Source organism: Cherax quadricarinatus, unplaced genomic scaffold, assembly GCF_038502225.1.
Source record: "Cherax quadricarinatus isolate ZL_2023a unplaced genomic scaffold, ASM3850222v1 Contig2881, whole genome shotgun sequence".
Taxonomy (NCBI): Eukaryota; Metazoa; Arthropoda; class Malacostraca; order Decapoda; family Parastacidae; genus Cherax; species Cherax quadricarinatus.
In genome coordinates, this window is record NW_027197907.1 from 30,408 (window position 1) to 48,469 (window position 18,062).

The window sequence follows — 18,062 nt, forward strand, 5'->3', positions numbered from 1 at the left end:
ACATGAAGGTCTAGTTGACTTTAATGACGTACTACTAAATAGAAAGTCGCTTGTTATGTAGAGTATTTCGGGCAAATTAGGTCAATTTTGTCACAGAATGCGACCTACAGTAGTCGACTAACACTCAGGTACCCAGTTTACTGATGGGTGAACAGGGACAGCTGGTGTAAGGAAACACGCCCAAATGTTTCTACCCTTGCCGGGAATCGAACCTGGAAACTCTCAGCATGTGAAGCGAGAGCTTCAACCACTAGGCCACGGGCCACCGTAACTTTAGTTAGGCATAGGTACATAGTACCTTACAAACTAAACTGGTTGCCGTATTTGTTGCTTTCAGCTACATGAGGACACAGCTGGAAGCTTTCACAACTTGGCCCCAGAGTGTTGATAGCTAAGCAAGTTGCAGTAGTAATGAACTATTTACATATATTTGGTTACAGCCATAATGAGTTATTTATGCAGACATAAAGTGTCACAAAAATATTACAATGTAGTTTGAGTGACTCTTTTTGGGTTATAATTGTACTGCGTACCTATGCCTAAATAAAATTACTTACATACTATGTATTTTTAATTGCTTCAAGGGCCTCAGTAGAAATAAGTCACCTTTATCTGACCTTTTTAGATTATCCTATGTAATTTGCACCATGTATAATAATTGTACTTATGTGTACCTGTGCTTAAATAAACTTACATTATTATAATAATCAAAATAAGCGCTAAACCCACAAGGGTCATGCGTCCCCCCCCCAAAAAAAAAAAAAAAAAATTACACTGCCTTAGAGGTTTCAGTACGGTGTGTACCATGGTGGCCCTAACAACCCTAACAACAGGAGGTTAACTCGCGCCAAAATATAATCAGTTGTTCAGACAAGTGTTTCTTCCCTTCATGACAATACTGTCTGGCATGAACCACACTCACTTGCTGCTGGTTATCCTGGCTTAAATCTACATACTTTGCTACCACTGTCTGCCTATAACTTCCGGGTATTTGGGTCATCCTAGGTAATTTACACATATTTTGCTATGTATGATAACTGTCCTTGTGTGTACCTCTACATAATAATAGTAATAATAATTTTTATTTTGATATGATATATGGTTGTACAAAGGAATATAATAGTTGGGTGTACATGACAAAAGCCCCTTTGTATGCAGAGCATTTCGGTGGTCTGGTGGCTAAAGCTCCCGCTTCACACACGGAGGGCCCGGGTTCGATTCCCGGCGGGTGGAAATTCCGACACGTTTCCTTACACCTATTGTCCTGTTCACCTAGCAGCAAATAGGTACCTGGGTGTTAGTCGACTGGTGTGGGTCGCATCCTGGGGGACAAGATTAAGGACCCCAATGGAAATAAGTTAGACAGTCCTCGGTGACGCACTGACTTTCTTGGGTTATCCTGGGTGGCTAACCCTCCGGGGTTAAAAATCTGAACAATATCTTATCTTATCTTATCTTATCTAGGACTAATAAGGCAATAACTTCATATGGTCATTAGACCCTTGCGGGTTTAGCGATAGTTATGATTATAATACCCCTCAAGGAAGGTTCCTTGATGTTGGTGAGCTGTATAGTCCTTGTGGCTTAGCGCTTCTTTTTGATTATAATAATAATAATTGATGTTGGTGAGGGGCTCTTGATTTAGGGAATTGGATCTGTGCTCCAGTTCCCCGAATTAAGCCTGAATGCCTTCCACATCAACCCCAGGCGCTGTATAATCCTCCGGGTTTAGCGTTTCCCCTTGATTATAATAATAATAATATGATTATAATAATATTTATCTAAATACACTTAGTACCAGTAGATTTATCAGTTACTTGGTAACCAGTAGATTTATCAGTCCCATACAGAGAATAATTACTGACAAACCACAGAACCGGTTGGGATTGAACCCATGGCAAGTGAGTTGTAAAACTCCAACCCAGTGCCTAAGCCACTGGGCCAGCTGGCTACAATAAGATTCATCCAACTAGATATATTTCTGTGCACCATAGGGAGGTTAGCATGGGCCACCACTGTGACCACAAATGCAATTATTATTATAATCAAAAAGAAGTGCTAAGCCAAACCACAAATGCAAGTCTTTACAGCTTGCTTGCCATGTGTTCAGTCCTCGCCCATTCCATGGTTTGTTTGCAATATTTGCAAATTGTGTTATATTTTGTGAGTAATAATTAATGGAGAAGTGAAATAATAGTTTGAGGTTGTCTCCATAAAGGCACCCAGATGTATATGTACTCAGTAATGTGCACTTCTAACTAACTACCGTTAGAAAATATCTTATCTCCCTGATACACCCCGTCAACTAACTACATAAAAACCACCTGGTGGTTCACACTTCCACTCACTCACCCATTTGACTATAAGCACAGAAATACGAATCTTAATCTTAAAGTGAAGATTCCTAACTAGTCGTAAGTTTGCCTGTGATACTCCAATATAGACACTATGTATTGTGCCAAAACAAAAGCATTCACATTGTTAAACTCACGAACTAGTATTTAGTCACTTAGTATTTAGTCAACTTACTTCATAATTTGTAATAATTTAGGGTTAAGAATTAATCTAAGTTTGCCCGAAATGCCTAGCCATGCTAGGTGTCCTAGTGGCCCCCTCTGTAATTAGTATTTTATTACATGTAAACCACACAATAACCAAAATCTGTAAACCCCGCATTGTAATCCTTATAAAGAATAAACTTGATTGATTGATGTATGTTGGCTGGATTTGATGATACTTAGCTCTTGGCCTTGTGCCTTTATCTAATCACTTTTGTAAACCACTAAACAATGATCTGATGCATATTGCCTGTCTAAAAACATGCACATCCAGAATTCTAAGCATCAACCTTTTACGTAATATATTGTCTAGTAAACTGTTGTCATATCTCGTGTAGTTATTCAACATACAGTTTTTAAATCAATATTTGTGATTCAAAACTTCCATAGAACATAATGACTTACTGAGCATTTGTTTTTGAAAACTAGCCAACTGAAAATTGCAGTTACACCTGTTGCCATGAGATTTAAAATGTCTCAAGTTTTTTATTTAGCTGAATTAAAAAAATTCCAAACATTATATGGCATATACATGTATATCTGGTGCTGCATTTAGTATATCTGTATATAATTCATATCAATTTAACAGATTAAAAAGTTGATCAAATAGATTGACCCCAGCCATGGATCTTAATGTTGAAGAGTTGTTTGGGCATCGGGAAGCAGACAGTGTCAGAGACTCAGATTCAGAAGCTGAAGGTAATGAGGATAGCGATGATGGAGGTGTAAATAATCCAATGGAGGAAGCAGTTGAAGTTCCTGAAGCTGGTGCAAGTACGTGACTTTTGGTTCAGTATTCAAACATTTTGATTTTGTCTATGTACAGTCTTTTTTTTGTTTATTTGTTTTTCATAGTGCTGTACAGTAACTAAGAATTTGTAATTTTAATAGTGAACATAGAAAAGAGCAAGGTGTTGAGAGTAATAGAAAAATTTAGGCAATGAAAAAATTAGTTATTAAATTGGAGGGATGGAGAAAATGATTGTTTCGATGCTGTATTTACAAGTGAACATATCAATGGATGGCTCGGTGAAAGATGAGGTGAATCACAGAATAAATGAAGGGAAAAAGGAGGATAGAATGATGAGGCATCTGTGGAAAGAAAGAATTTTATCTTTTGAGGCAAAGAGATAAGTATATGTGTAGTGGTAAAAATCTCTTTATACAGGTTTGACGCAAGGGCTTTAAACATTTCAGTGAGGAGGAAGCTGAAAGCGATGGAGATGTCATGCTTGAGAACAATGTGAAGTATAAATTTTATGCAAAAATTTGGAGTGTAAAAATTAGATGCTGTGGCAATGAGAAAGGTATAAGTCAGAGGGCAGAGGAAGAGTTGTTGAGGTGGTTTGGGCATTTAGAGAGGATGAAGCAGAAGAGGATGACTAGGCTGTATAAATCTTGGATGGAAGGAAGGCTAGAGGGTGATCCTAGGAAGGGTTGGAGGGAGGGAGGATGTGAAGGAAGGTGTAAAAGGTCGGGGCTTGAGCCTCCACCAGGTGTGTGTGAACATGTTACATTGAAGGGAGTGGGTCGAGACAAGTAGTCTTAATGCTTTGATGTGCAAGATATAGGCAAACCATAATTCTCATAATAAAATTTGGAGTAAATCACAAGCACTGGGTCTACATGCCAGTGCATGCTACAATTAATTTTCATTCAGATGTGATCTTTCCAGGTTTGTTGATTGATTTGCACTTCATAATATTGATAGCCATTTTCAGCAACAGTGTCATATGACCCATATAGGTATAGCACATGGTTTTTGACCACAATATTATTTCAGAAACAGTGTATTAGAAGTAGATCATTCTATATCTGTCCTAATCAGTGGAACCTCGGTACTCTAACTTAATTCGTTCCAGAAGGCTGTTCGAATGCTGATCTGTTTGAGTACCAAACAAATTTTTCCCAACCAGTTTTCTTTTTTGTTGGCTGTTATCACTAATCATCTTAGGCACCATGGTGACTTATACAAATAATATAAAAAATGCCAAAAAATGCGAAGAAACACAAAATAGTTTACAACAAAGTTCTGGCAGGTCGTATTTGTTTGGTCAAGTGCCAAGCATCTGTCGACTACCAAGTGATTTTTTTATCGAACAAAGCGTTCGAATACTGAATTGTTCGAGTAGGGAGCTGTTTGAGTACCGAGGTTCCACTGTACATTCGTCAGGTCCCACCATATCCTCATTTCAAATTTTGTGAAATAAATGTTATAGCACTGTGCTATTTGGAGCTCTTGTACAGTATTACATCTGTATATAGGAAGGTATAGTCTACAGCAATAAATATATTATATAATTCTGTTGAATACAGTAAAATAAAAATTAACTGTGAATCATTATACTATAAGATGATTGTTTTGTCAATGGTATATACATATACAGTATTTTCCTCTATTAATCTTAAGTTTTGTATTACTGTATATACTTTATACAGTAAAAGAAACAATAAAGGACAGTATATTATGGTTACGTACTTTACAAATTTTAAAATGGGGTCTATTCCAGGTCAGGAGACAGGTACTCAACAGCAGCCTGTTAAACCCAAGAGAGTGGTTAAGAATCCTCAGCCTAAACTTGATGCCCATCGGTTAGTGTCTGTGATTTTATTTGTTAATTACCCGTTTAGTGAGATTTTGTTCTAACAGGATTAACTAGTCCCCAAATATATGGTTGTGTTTTAGACATATGTAAGCCAAAAACAATAATACATCTTATAATGGTTGATTAATTGGGTTTAAAACCTGTTGACTACATAAAGGTTATTAAAGCTGCATGCCATGAGTTCATTACCATCAAAAATACATTAACCCTAAAATAGGGATTGAATAATCTCAAGAGGTTTAATCTTACAGTATATCAAGTGATTATTTAATTGAAAGATGTGGTGAGCCATAGAATTAATGATGGGGAAAAAAAGGTGAGTGGTCCATTGAGGCATCTCTGGTGTTTCAAATTGCACACTTCATAACCACAGTTCCACAGGTGAAACAAGTAAGACATTGTAGCTATGTTTTGCTTACCACAAGCTTTGTCATGCCAAACATAGCCACAGTAAATAACATTACAGTACTTATATATTGATTATTTACTTGACACATTGCACATATTGTTACCAATAATAATTAAAGGTAGATATGCTTTAATTACACTTGTTGCAGTGCCACTCATGGTTGTTTAATTTGGTATAGTAGATGGGAAGAAACTGGAAACAAGATGTACACACAAGGGAAACAAGTGGATAAAACAGTAATCATGGAAAAGTCAGTGTGAATGTTTGGTTATTTATTGGTCTGGGAAAATCACCCAGTTAAGACCCATGTAAAGTGATTTTTCCCTGACCACTAAATTGATCAGAATTCACATTGACCATTCTATGAACACTATCTTTATGCACTTTTCCCTTTTGTGTATGTCTTGTTTTTTTTCTTTCCATCTACCTACCAGTTGAATATATTTTTATAGGCACTCCTTATACTTGCCACGTATTCTTGTTTCTCACTGCAGGCTGGTGTTGCTGCTTCACTTATTTGACAGCCAGTCTAATGTGTCAAACTTTTGTTAAATGATTCTGGGGCTTGCATTTGTCCCATCAAGAAGGAAAAGTTCCTGCAGAAGTTCCCTGAAATTTTTAAATTAAATTCTTGCCACCATTTTTGCTGGGGTTCTTAATTAGTATATGCTTGTTTTTGTGATCCATATCATTGGAAGGTATGATAATTTTTCTGTAATTACTAGCTGTTAAATCATTGTAGGTTAGCTGGCCCAAGAGGAATTACAGTTCTCCAGAAAGCTTTTAAAGATGTGAAATTCCATGGAAAAGGTCACGAAAAAGAGGATCTTGCTGTTCTCTTGAAGAGATTAGAGCATTGGGCACACCGTCTCTTTCCAAAACTCCCATTTAAAGACACCCTAGAAGAAATAGAAAAGTTAGGACTAAAGAAAAATGTACAGGTAAGCTGAAGAAAATATATTTTTATCTTATTTCCTTCCTCCATTATAATTTTTGTGGGCTTGACAAAAAAGGGTATTAGAAAAAGTAAAAGCATTTGAGAGGGATTGAGAGCCAGAGTGTAAGAGATCATAATAACGAGAATGAGAATGTTATCTATTCTTGACAGAATAGAGAACAGGGCAAGACGACACATCTCTGGTTTTGACAGATCTGTCTTTTTAGCAGAGCCTTGAACATTATGTACTGGCCAACATTGTCAAAGTACCACATTGGGCTCCACTCTGTGGACAGCTAGAAGTGAGCTTCTACACAACAAGATGGGCAGCCAACAGCAACTACACTCTGGCTGTACCCTTCTCAAGAACATCACTTCATCTGAGATCACGTATTTCTAGGATGACTTGAGTTTGGAACATGTTCGTACAGCATAATGACATCAGCTAAATAAAGTCAATTGACCTTTCCACTTTAAGAGGGAAAGGGGTGCCAGCAAAGGACCCCTTGATCCAGTGAATTGGGGCTAGAATCCCCTTCCTTGGATCAAACCTGATTACCTTCCATTCTACACGTTTTCACTTCAAAATATGTGCAGTATAATGATGCCTTACAGTCTATTCACATTAATGCAAATGTAGTGAATACCACCTCTCTATTTATTACTTGTCTGTATAATTTCTGTGACCTTTTTATTTTTATAGTATGTACCAGCTTAATAGTGCAGATATACAGGATCACATACCAGTAGTTGTGGTAATGGGGTTGTAAAAAGTGAATATAATCATAACAAAGTCTTATGCTGCCCTATGTTGAGTCACATGTATCAAGTCCTCATTCATAAATTGTTTCCATGGATTCTGTACAGGTACTCATGAAACGTCTTCGATTAGATATGTTTACCGAAAGTGAACTTAATGGATTGGCTGAGGACAGAGTAAAACGGGGTATTGATGAGGAAGCGGAGAAAGAGGAGGAGCCACAAATTGACATATTTGATGAACTTTTGGGTAACAGGGGCTACCCAGCCTTCTCCCAAACAACTATTCTACCATCAGCTTCTGCTACACCAAATTCAAGTCAACCTAACAAGGTATGCAGGAGAAATTACCACCTTTTCTTTTTGAGTCAAGCTGATCCTTATACAGTAATTATGTAGTTTTTTGAGGAGTATACATTGTATTGTCATGTATGATTGAGAAATCTTCTGCACATTTAGGTATGGTATGACTGCATAACCTCCACAACCCTACTCTTAATAGTAGACAAAAAAATAGTTATCATGACTAATAGTAGCTGGATAATTTTTTGTTTTTAACAAGTCGGCCGTCTCCCACCGAGGCAGGGTGACCCAAAAAGAAAGAAAAAATCCCCAAAAAGAAAATACAGTGGACCCCCAGTTAACGATATTTTTTCACTCCAGAAGTATGTTCAGGTGCCAGTACTGACCGAATTTGTTCCCATAAGGAATATTGTGAAGTAGATTAGTCCATTTCAGACCCCCAAACATACACGTACAAACGCACTTACATAAGTACACTTACATAATTGGTCGCATTCGGAGGTGATTGTTATGCGGGGGTCCACTGTACTTTCATCATCATTCAACACTTTCACCTCACTCACACATAATCACTGTTTTTCCAGAAGTGCTCAGAACACAACAGTTTAGAAGCATATATATATAAAGATACACAACATATCCCTCTAAACTGCCAATATCCCAAACCCCTCCTTTAAAGTGCAGGCATTGTACTTCCCATTTTCAGGACTCAAGTCCGGCTATATAAAAATAACTGAATCAATTCACTAAATATTACCCTGCTCACACTCCAACAGATCATCAGGTCCCAAACACACTGGAAGTCCACAAAACCTCCCTTACCCCTTCCTTCCCACCTTTTCGAGGACAACCACTACCCCGCCTTCCTTCGCCTACAGACTTAAATGCTCTCCATGTCATTCTACTTTGGTCCATTCTCTCTTAATGACCAAACCACCTCAACAACCCCTCTTCAGCCCTCTGACTAATACTTTTATTAACTCCGCACCTTCTCCTAATTTCCACACTCCGAATTTTCTGCATAATATTTACACCACACATTGCCCTTAGACAGGACATCTCCACTGCCTCCTCGCTGCTGCATTCACAACCCAAGAATCACACCCATATAAAAGTGTTGATAATACTATAATTCATACATTCCCTTCTTTGCCTCCATAGATAATGTTTTTTGTCTCCACACATACCTCAACGCACCACTCAGCTTTTTTTCCCTCATCAATTCTATGATTAACCTCATCCTTCATAAATCCATCTGCTGACATGTCAACTCCCAAGTATCTGAAAACATTCACTTCTTCCATACTCCTCCTCCCCAATTTGATATCCAATTTTTCTTTATGTAAATCATTTGATACCATCATCACCTTACTCTTTTCTATGTTCGCTTTCAACTTTCTACCTTTACACACACTCCCAAACTCGTCCACGAACCTTTGCAAATTTTCTTTAGCATCTCATAAGCACAGTATCATAAGCAAAGAGCAACTGTGTCAATTCACATTTTGTATTTGATTCCCCATAATTTAATCCCACCCCTCTCCCGAACACCCTAGCATTTACTTCTTTTACAACCCCATCTATAAATATACAGGTACCATCCGACTTACGACCGAGTTTGGTTCCGAGAAACCGGTCGTAAGTCGAACTTTACTACTGAATATCAACATCACATTTTTGTAATGACTTTATTTTATTGTTTTATTTTGGTATTTCATGTTTTACTTAAATAGTTAGTTGTTTATTTCCCAGAAATTTGGCATAAAAAACATGGTCGTAAGTCGAGTGGTCGTATGTCGAGCATGTCGTAAGTCGGATGGTAGGTATATTAAACAACCATGGTGACATTACACATCCCTGTCTAAGACCAACTTTTACTGGGAAGTAGTCTCCCTCTCTTCTACACACCCTACCCTGAGCCTCACTATCCTCATAAAAACTCTTTACAGCATTTAGTAACATACCACCTATTCCATATACAGTGGACCCTCGACTAACGCTATTAATCCGTTCCTGAGAGCTCATCGTTAGTCAAGTTAATTTTCCCCATAAGAAATAATGGAAATCAAATTAATCCGTGTAGGACACCCCAAAGTATGAAAAAAAAGTTTTTACCACATGAAATATTAATTTTAATACACACAAACTGAAGAAGGCATGCACAGTTACATGACACTTACCTTTATTGAAGATCAGGTGATGATTGATGGGATGGGAGGAGGGGAGAGTGTTGATGGTCTTAGTGTTTAGAAGGGGAATCTCCTTCCATTAGGACTTGAGGTGGCAAGTCCTTTCCCTTCCCTTTAAATCTCTCAAACCAACCTTTGCTGGCCTTAAATTCACTCACATCACCACTAGTTGCTGGCATTTTTTTAATTAAATCGTCATGCAACTTCCTAGCCTTTTCACATATGATCGCTTGAGAGATGCTATCTCCTGCTATCTGTTTTTCGTTTATCCACACCAATAACAGTCTCTCAACATCTTCGAGTACTTGCGATCTCGGTTTCGAAAACATAGTTGCACCTTTGGCAAGAACAGCTTCCTTGATTGCTGTTTTCTTGCCCACGATAGTAGCGACGGTTGATTGGGATTTTGTGTACAACCTGGCCAGCTCGGAGACACGCACTCCACTTTCATACTTAGCAATGATCTCTTTCTTCATATCCATAGTAATTCTCACCCTTTTTGCTGTAGGGTTGGCACTAGAAGCTTTCTTGGGGCCCATGGTGACTTATTTTGCAGGTGCAATCACTAAAAAGGCTGTGATAATATGAAATGTTCCGATTGTATGCTTGGAAGCGACCACGGTGGCTGGCTGGCTTGTAAACACTGGCCAGAAGTGGACGCGTCTCAGACGGAACGAATAGTGTTGGTCGAGTTTTTTAGCGCTAGTCGAGGCAAAATTTTTGCGTTAAAATGTATCGCTAGTTGGATTTATCGTTAATCGATGCCATAGTTGGTCGAGGGTCCACTGTACTTGCAACATCTGCCACATTGCAGTATAAATTTATATACGTACATATTTTGGTTCTGTATAATTTATAAATTGAGTGTAGTGTAACACTCTTACCTTAGGATATTTTATTTCTTGGCCTCTTTGCAGACACTGACAGATGAACAGAAAGAACGAATTGAGAGAAATAGAAGACTTGCAGAGGAAAAACGCTTGGCAAGGTTAAAACAACAAAAAGAAATGGCCAAAGAAACAGCATCAGTAAATGAAGACCTTGAGGCTCCAGTCGAGTCTGTAGACATCTTCGGTAATATGCCATAGATTCTTTTTGCTGACAATGTCATCATTATTATTTTCTATCATCATGGGTTGGAGAAATATTTATTGTAAGAGGTTGGTTGGAGAAATGATCGAACAGAAAAATTGGTTTAAAGATATTTAGAAAGTTTTTTTATAGTTAATTAACTAAATACGATCCAACCTCTAATCTAAAATGCTTGAGTATAGTGGATGTTAATGAGCTACAATCATTGGGAATTAGCTTAGGTACAGTAGTCTTGTATGCATGAAGCAGAAGTGTATATCAGTATATTACATTTTAATAGTAATGTGGGGACACACTACCTTTTAATGATGAAGTAGCTATTTCTATGGTCTTGAGAGTGAAGCTGGTGAGGCGAGAGTATAGGTGATGAAGTGAGAGGATGGTGATGCAGTTGCTGAGGCTTTCAGGATGATTCCTCTGGACATTCATTTAGGTCTGGCTAGTCTAAGACAGGTGAGGTAATTGATGTAGTGGGCATTGAGGAGGTAAATATGGTATGGGTGTAGGTTGGTGTTGCTGTAGTGGTGAAGCAACTCTGGCAGATCACTGTGCAAATTTTGTTTGGAACTGCTGGTGGCCTTTGATGTTTGGATTAGCATTGGCTGGTTAGCTTTCCCATGAGACATTGTAGATTGCATCACTACAAAAATGCAGGTCTCAGTTTAATATGCAATAGACACCAAGGTTGGGGTTTATGGAATTAAATGAAAGATATTGCTGTGAACCACCTCCACCACCACCACCACCTCCTGCCTCCACCGCCACTATCCAAGCCGAGGCCTTGCCTCGGACAACTCAACCGCCAGCCAAGAAAGCTAAAACACATGAAGCAAGGGCTGCAACTCCCCACACCGCTACTACTGCTCCACCACAACAAGGAGCCAAGGTCAAGACTACCAAAACTCAAGAACCAAGAGCTGCAGCTCCCCAGGCCACTGCCAATCCCCCACGGCAACAAGAAGCCAAGGGCAAGAGTGGTGGACACTGCACAACCAACCAGAAGAAGAACCCAATGCAAACTCCAGAATGTGAGCAGGACATCAACGACATTGTGAAACCCAACTTAGAACACTTTGCCAACCGTATCTACTCCGCCCTCAACAATGCTGGAATCGACCACGAAGCACTGAGGAACAGGTTTAATCAGCTTGCTGCAGAGGGTTCCCCCCTCTAGCACTACCATCAAGACAAGTTTCCCCAGCACTTTGCTGCCTGCTAAAGCTGGGGTGTGGCTCCAATGGGACCCTGTTTTCTGCCTCTGCCCGACTGTGACGTTGAAGATCCCAAGGAAGAAGACACTCCCCACTTGGGGAGTCAATGCAAGATAGAAGAAGAAGTTACCCTCCAACCAGGGGGCCCAAGAGAGAAGATAGAAGAATGAAGAAGACGAACGACACCCCCGCCGGGTCACCATCTGGAGAAGACCCAGGCCGGAATTACCGGCAAATCTCTAATGAATGAATGAAAGTTGTGTGTGGTTAACCACCCTATTAATTTTCAAAAGGCCGAGAAGGTTGTAGCAAGTAAATCCATGGTTGAACAAAATCTAATAGAATATGAGTGCAGGATTACATAAATTAGATTCATATATAATGAATAGAATTTGTGAGGGCTAAGCTGTGTTGATAAAATTCCCACTTGCCTGACTTGCCCATGCATGCACATGTGTGCTTGTATGTGCATATTTATATATGCTTACATGTATGTATGCATCTCCATGGGGAAATGGAACAGAATTCTTCCTCCGTAAGCCATGCGTGTCATAAGAGGCTACTCCAATGCCGGGAGCAAGGAACTGGTAACCCCTTCTCCTGTATGTATTACTAAATTTAAAAGGAGAAACTTTCATTTTTCCTTTTGGGCCATCTGCCTTGATGGGATATGGTAGGTTTGTTGAAAGAAGAAGAATATGTATGTGTGCATCTTTCTTTCTTTCAACAAACTGGTCATATCCCACCGAAGCAGGGTGGCCCAAAAAAAGAAAAACAAAAGTTTCTCTTTTTAATTATAGTAATGCATACAGGATAAGGGGTTACTAGCCCCTTGCTCTGGGCATTTGAGTCGCCTCTTACGACACGCATGGCTTACGGAGGAAGAATTCTGTTCCACTTACCCATGGAGAGTATGTGTGCATGTGTATAAATTGTATATCCATCTATCCATCTAGTATTTCTTTTCTTTTTTTTTAATGGCTAATTTATCTCTTCATTTCATCTCGTATAGTTCCTTTAACATTTTTACCCACTTCCTTATTTGCATTAATTAATTTAACCCTTAAACTGTCCAAACGTAGATCTACGTTTTTTCAACATTTGAAAGTAGGTAAAAAATGTAGAGCTTCTTTTTTTTTTTTACATTTGAAAACTTGTAAAAAAACTTTGATTTACCTTTTTTTTATATATATATATATTTGAAAATATGTAAAAGAACGTAGATCTACTTTTGGAGCACTACGCATGTGAACGTAGATCTGTTTGGACAGTTTAAGGGTTAAAGAGGGCATTAATAAGGAGTATTTTGCCTATATTTCAGATAATCTGAAGACAGCAGTGAGCATGAATGTAAATACACCAGCGAACGAAGAAGCTCCCAGTAATGCTTCAGTGGAGGAAGACTGTACCACTGGCATAGAAAATATGGAGGCTGAGGAAGGTGAAGAGGCAGAAGTGAGAATGACAGACGAGGAAGTGATGCATGAACTGGCTGAGGAAGGTGGTGAAGAAGCTGCAGTAAGAATGATAGAAGAGGAATCGAAGCAGGAACTAGCAGAAGGTGGAAAGGCAACAGTAATAATGACAGAAGATGAAGTGATACAGGAACTGGCTGAGGAAGGCAGTGAAGAAGTAGCAGTAAGAATAATAGAAGAGGAATCAAAGCAGGAACTAGCAGAAGGTGGAAAGACAACAGTAATAATGACAGAAGATGAAGTGATACAGGAACTGGCTCAGGAAGGTGGTGAAGGAGCAGCAGGAAGAATGACTTAAGAGGAAATGGCACAAGAATTGACAGGAGAAGAGAGAGATGCTCCGTCCCTAACAAGTCAAGTTACTCGCACACATGACCATGATAAGGAAAAGGGTTGTGATAAATATACATTTGACCTCCCATCAGAAAGTTGCTATTTTCATCAGAAACTAGCAATAAACTAACAGGAGAGAGCACATGATGTGTTCAAGAAGAAGCAAATTCCCTTTGTACAGAAGACAATATGCTAAATCAAGATTAAAGCTAATTAAGAGCATTGCATACATGCATGGGTGCATATGTATTCGGCAAGGCCAATACAGTACATGACTGCAAAGACGTTTACATTTGCATACAGATGCACACATTTTTTCCTCTCAACAGAATTCTAATATTAAAAGTATCACATACGATTGGTATTAAAGTGCAGTCAGTGCTATTAAAATACACATGAAATAATAAATAAGGTATGTACGTATTGTTTATGAAACAGTAATATATAAAGTACTGTACATATAAGTAATATTTAGTAATTTAAGTTGAATATAGTTTGTGTTTTGTGAGGGTACTTTTTAAGATGAAGATTCTTCACTGGGATTTTACATAAAAAATTGCCTTTTTATTCAGTACTTTATATATAAAAAATATTTTTTAAATAACAATCGGTTTGATATATAAATAAAGCTCTTGACTTAAATAATTAGTTTGTGTTTAGAGTAACCTTTTTATTAAAGTACAACAGCTTTTGTACACACATTGTGACTTGAGGTTTTCTTCACCATAATACAATAGAGAGCAACCACCCAGGGAGGTACTGCTGTCCTGCCAGCTGAGTGTGAAATGGAAACCTGTAATTGTTTTACATGATGGTAGGATTGCTGGTGTCTTTTTTGTCTCAAACACATGGGATAACAGGTATGTCTTGCTTCTTCTACTTACACTTTGGTCACACTACACTTGAATGTACATGCATATATATTTACACACTCCTCTGAGTTTTCTTCTATTTTCTTAATAGTTCTTGTTCTCCTTTATTTTCTCTTCCTCTGTAAGCCATGCATGTCATAAGTAATGACTAAATTGCTGGGAGCAAGGGGCTAGTAACCCTTTCTCCTGTATATATTACCAAAATTTAGAAGAAAAACCTGCTTTTCTTTTTAAATTACTATACTGTAAACAAATAGCTAAAATGTTCAAGGAAAGAGGTTTTGTGTTGTGTCGCAATTATGTACACATTGCCTCTGTATAAGGTGCTTCACAGGTGCATGGTACCTCGAGGGAGGTCATATAGTGTCTGGGGGAATGGGCGACATTCCACTTTGATCCAAGGAAGGGAAGGACAAGTCCAGTTTCCTAGATAAAGACCCCCATATTAACATCAAGACCCTTGAAGAATAAGGTAAGTACATAATAGCTGATTTTTTGAGAATCTGCAAAGTTTTTGATACTTCTGTTGCAATATATTGGATATGAGTTTGAAATTTTAGTTCATTACACAGGTGCCAGCATATAATTTTACCTTCATATTTTTTTCTGTTGATGTGTTTGCCATTTATTTTGATGTTGATTTGACTGTATGATTTAATGCCAAAATTTTACACTTTGGTCATACAGGAAATTGTTTTATGCTAGAGTGTGCCATCTATAATTATGCACATCATAATGATCCCTCTTCCAAACAAACTCAATCTCACTGTCCCTTCGAGAGAGGCTTCTTGAGGTTTTATAGCAAAATTGGATACATCAGCAGTAAGGTGCTACCCTATTTTATATGATAGTTACATAGTGGAACCAAAACCTGAATGTTTTTCTGTCATATTCCATCACACAAGATGGGGTTCATACAGGGTTGAAATCTGTGAGCCTGAGATGGGAGACTTAAGTAGGGCAATGAGGATATTAAGTATTTTATTAAAGGTTCATTAACTATAGGAGCTTCAACAGTTTTGCTCCATCAGAACTTGAGTTTCTATTACTTGGGAATTACCATCTCACAAGATGGCCTGTCCAAGCTCTGATGCTGGTGAAAGGCTTTTAATCCAGTGACAGGGAGTTACCCTCCTATTCTTGGATCAGATCTGTTTATCTCCCATTCCCCAGGCACTCTATGACCCTCTTTCCCTCTTCTATGGATTTAGCACTTTACTTTATAAAATAAGACTTCATCTCGCTTGATTGTATGTATGTTCCCTTCTGTGTCCTGTCTTCACATGAGAACATGAAAGATGAATATGCTAGGCTATAACCTATCTATGATGAAAGCAACAGGCTGCCAGCTGTTTCATATAATCGTATCACCCATTGACTAGAACCTACAATGCCATCCTTCAATATTCCTACATCTGTGCACAACCATTATAAAGTACCTCCAATGCCCCTGCCTCTTCGATCTCTTTTTCTAGCTTAGGCAGCCCACATTAGACTTAGGCCTTCTTGTGCATATAATAACATACATAATGTTTTACTTATCATATTCCATAACACAGGATGATTTTCCTGTCATACTCCACTACACAAGATAGTGTTTAATTCATATTTCATCATGCAGAATGGTTTTCATGTTATACTCAGTCACAGGATAGATTTTTCAAATGATACAGTGAAATGTACCGCATACCGGACGCATTGCATAACGTACAATCCGCATACCGGACGCTTTGATCGCTAAAATTTTGCCTCGCATACCGCCCAAAAACCCGCTCACCGCCCTTCGTCCGAGACGCGTCCAATGTGCGGCCTGAGCCAGCCTCATATGTTCCGCCGGTGGCATTGTTTACCAGCCAGCCTCCGCGGTAACATCCAAGCATACAATCGGAATATTTCGTATTATTACAGTGTTTTCGGTGCTTTATCTGGAAAATAAGTGACCATGGGCCCCAAGAAAGCTTCTAGTTCCAACCCTACAGCAATAAGGGTTAGAATTCCAATAGAGATGAAGAAAGAGATCATTGATAAGTATGAAAGTGGAGTGCGTATCGCCGACCTGGTCAGGTTGTACAAGAAACCCAAATCAACCATCTCTACTATTGTGGGCAACAGAAAGGCAATCAAGGAAGCTGTTCTTGCCAAAGGTTTAACTGTGTTTTCGAAACAGAGATCGCAAGTGATGGAAGATGTTGAGAGACTCTTATTGGTGTGGATAAATGAAAAACAGCTAGCAGGAGATAGCGTTTCTCAAGCGATCATAAGCGAAAAGGCTAGGAAGTTGCATGAGGATTTAATTAAAAAAAGGCCTGCAACTAGTGATGATGTGAGTGAATTTAAGGCCAGCAAAGGTTGGTTTGAGAGATTTAAGAAGCGTAGTGGCATACATAGTGTGATAAGGCATGGTGAGGCTGCCAGTTCGGACCACAAAGCGGCTGAAAAATATGTGCAGGAATTCAAGGAGTACATAGACAGTGAAGGACTGAAACCTGAACAAGTGTTTAATTGTGATGAAACAGGCCTGTTTTGGAAGAAAATGCCAAGCAGGACCTACATTACTCAGGAGGAAAAGGCACTCCCAGGACATAAGCCTATGAAAGACAGGCTTACTTTGTTGATGTGTTCCAATGCTACTGGTGATTGCAAAGTGAAGCCTTTATTAGTGTATCACTCTGAAACTCCCAGACCGTTCAGGCAAAAGAATGTCCTCAAGGAGAATTTGTGTGTGCTGTGGAGGGCAAACAGTAAGGCATGGGTCACTAGGGACTTTTTCTATGACTGGTTACACCATGCATTTGCCCCCAATGTGAAAGATTACCTAACTGAAAAGAAATTAGAACTTAAGTGCCTCCTGGTGTTAGACAATGCCCCTGGTCATCCTACAGACGTGGCAGAGCGACTTTATGGGGACATGAAATTCATTAAGGTGAAGTTTTTGCCTCCTAATACCACTCCTCTCCTGCAGCCCATGGACCAGCAGGTTATTGCAAACTTCAAAAAACTGTACACAAAAGCTCTGTTTGAAAGGTGCTTTGTAGTGACCTCAGAAACTCAACTGACTCTAAGAGAGTTTTGGAGAGATCACTTTAATATCCTCAATTGTATAAACCTTATAGGTAAGGCTTGGGAGGGAGTGACTAAGAAGACCTTGAACTCTGCTTGGAAGAAACTGTGGCCAGAATGTGTAGACAAAAGGGATTTTGAAGGGTTTGAGGCTAACCCTGAGAGGAGTATGCCAGTTGAGGAATCAATTGTGGCATTGGGGAAGTCCTTGGGGTTGGAGGTTAGTGGGGATGATGTGGAAGAGTTGGTGGAGGAGGA

The 18,062-nt window shown here is 38.9% G+C and overlaps 1 protein-coding gene across 1 annotated transcript; it reads left to right on the plus strand.

Moving 5' to 3' along the window:
• The first annotated feature begins 823 nt into the window (after window positions 1-823).
• Window positions 824-14,518, plus strand: LOC128700784 (TIMELESS-interacting protein). The gene is made up of 7 exons (XM_053794227.2): window positions 824-1,005; window positions 3,148-3,332; window positions 5,069-5,150; window positions 6,316-6,514; window positions 7,378-7,602; window positions 10,679-10,835; window positions 13,386-14,518. The coding sequence occupies exons 2-7, from the start codon at window positions 3,182-3,184 to the stop codon at window positions 13,835-13,837; spliced, it is 1,266 nt and encodes a 421-aa protein (XP_053650202.1). The 5' UTR covers window positions 824-1,005; window positions 3,148-3,181; the 3' UTR covers window positions 13,838-14,518.
• The last annotated feature ends 3,544 nt before the right edge of the window (window positions 14,519-18,062 follow it).

Coding starts and splice junctions, on each gene's coding strand:
- LOC128700784 (XM_053794227.2), top strand. CDS start 3,182: ATGGATCTTAATGTTGAAGAGTTGTTTGGGCATCGGGAAGCAGACAGT. Junction 5,151..6,315: donor CCTAAACTTGATGCCCATCG/GTTAGTGTCTGT, acceptor AAATCATTGTAG/GTTAGCTGGCCCAAGAGGAA. Junction 7,603..10,678: donor ATTCAAGTCAACCTAACAAG/GTATGCAGGAGA, acceptor GCCTCTTTGCAG/ACACTGACAGATGAACAGAA.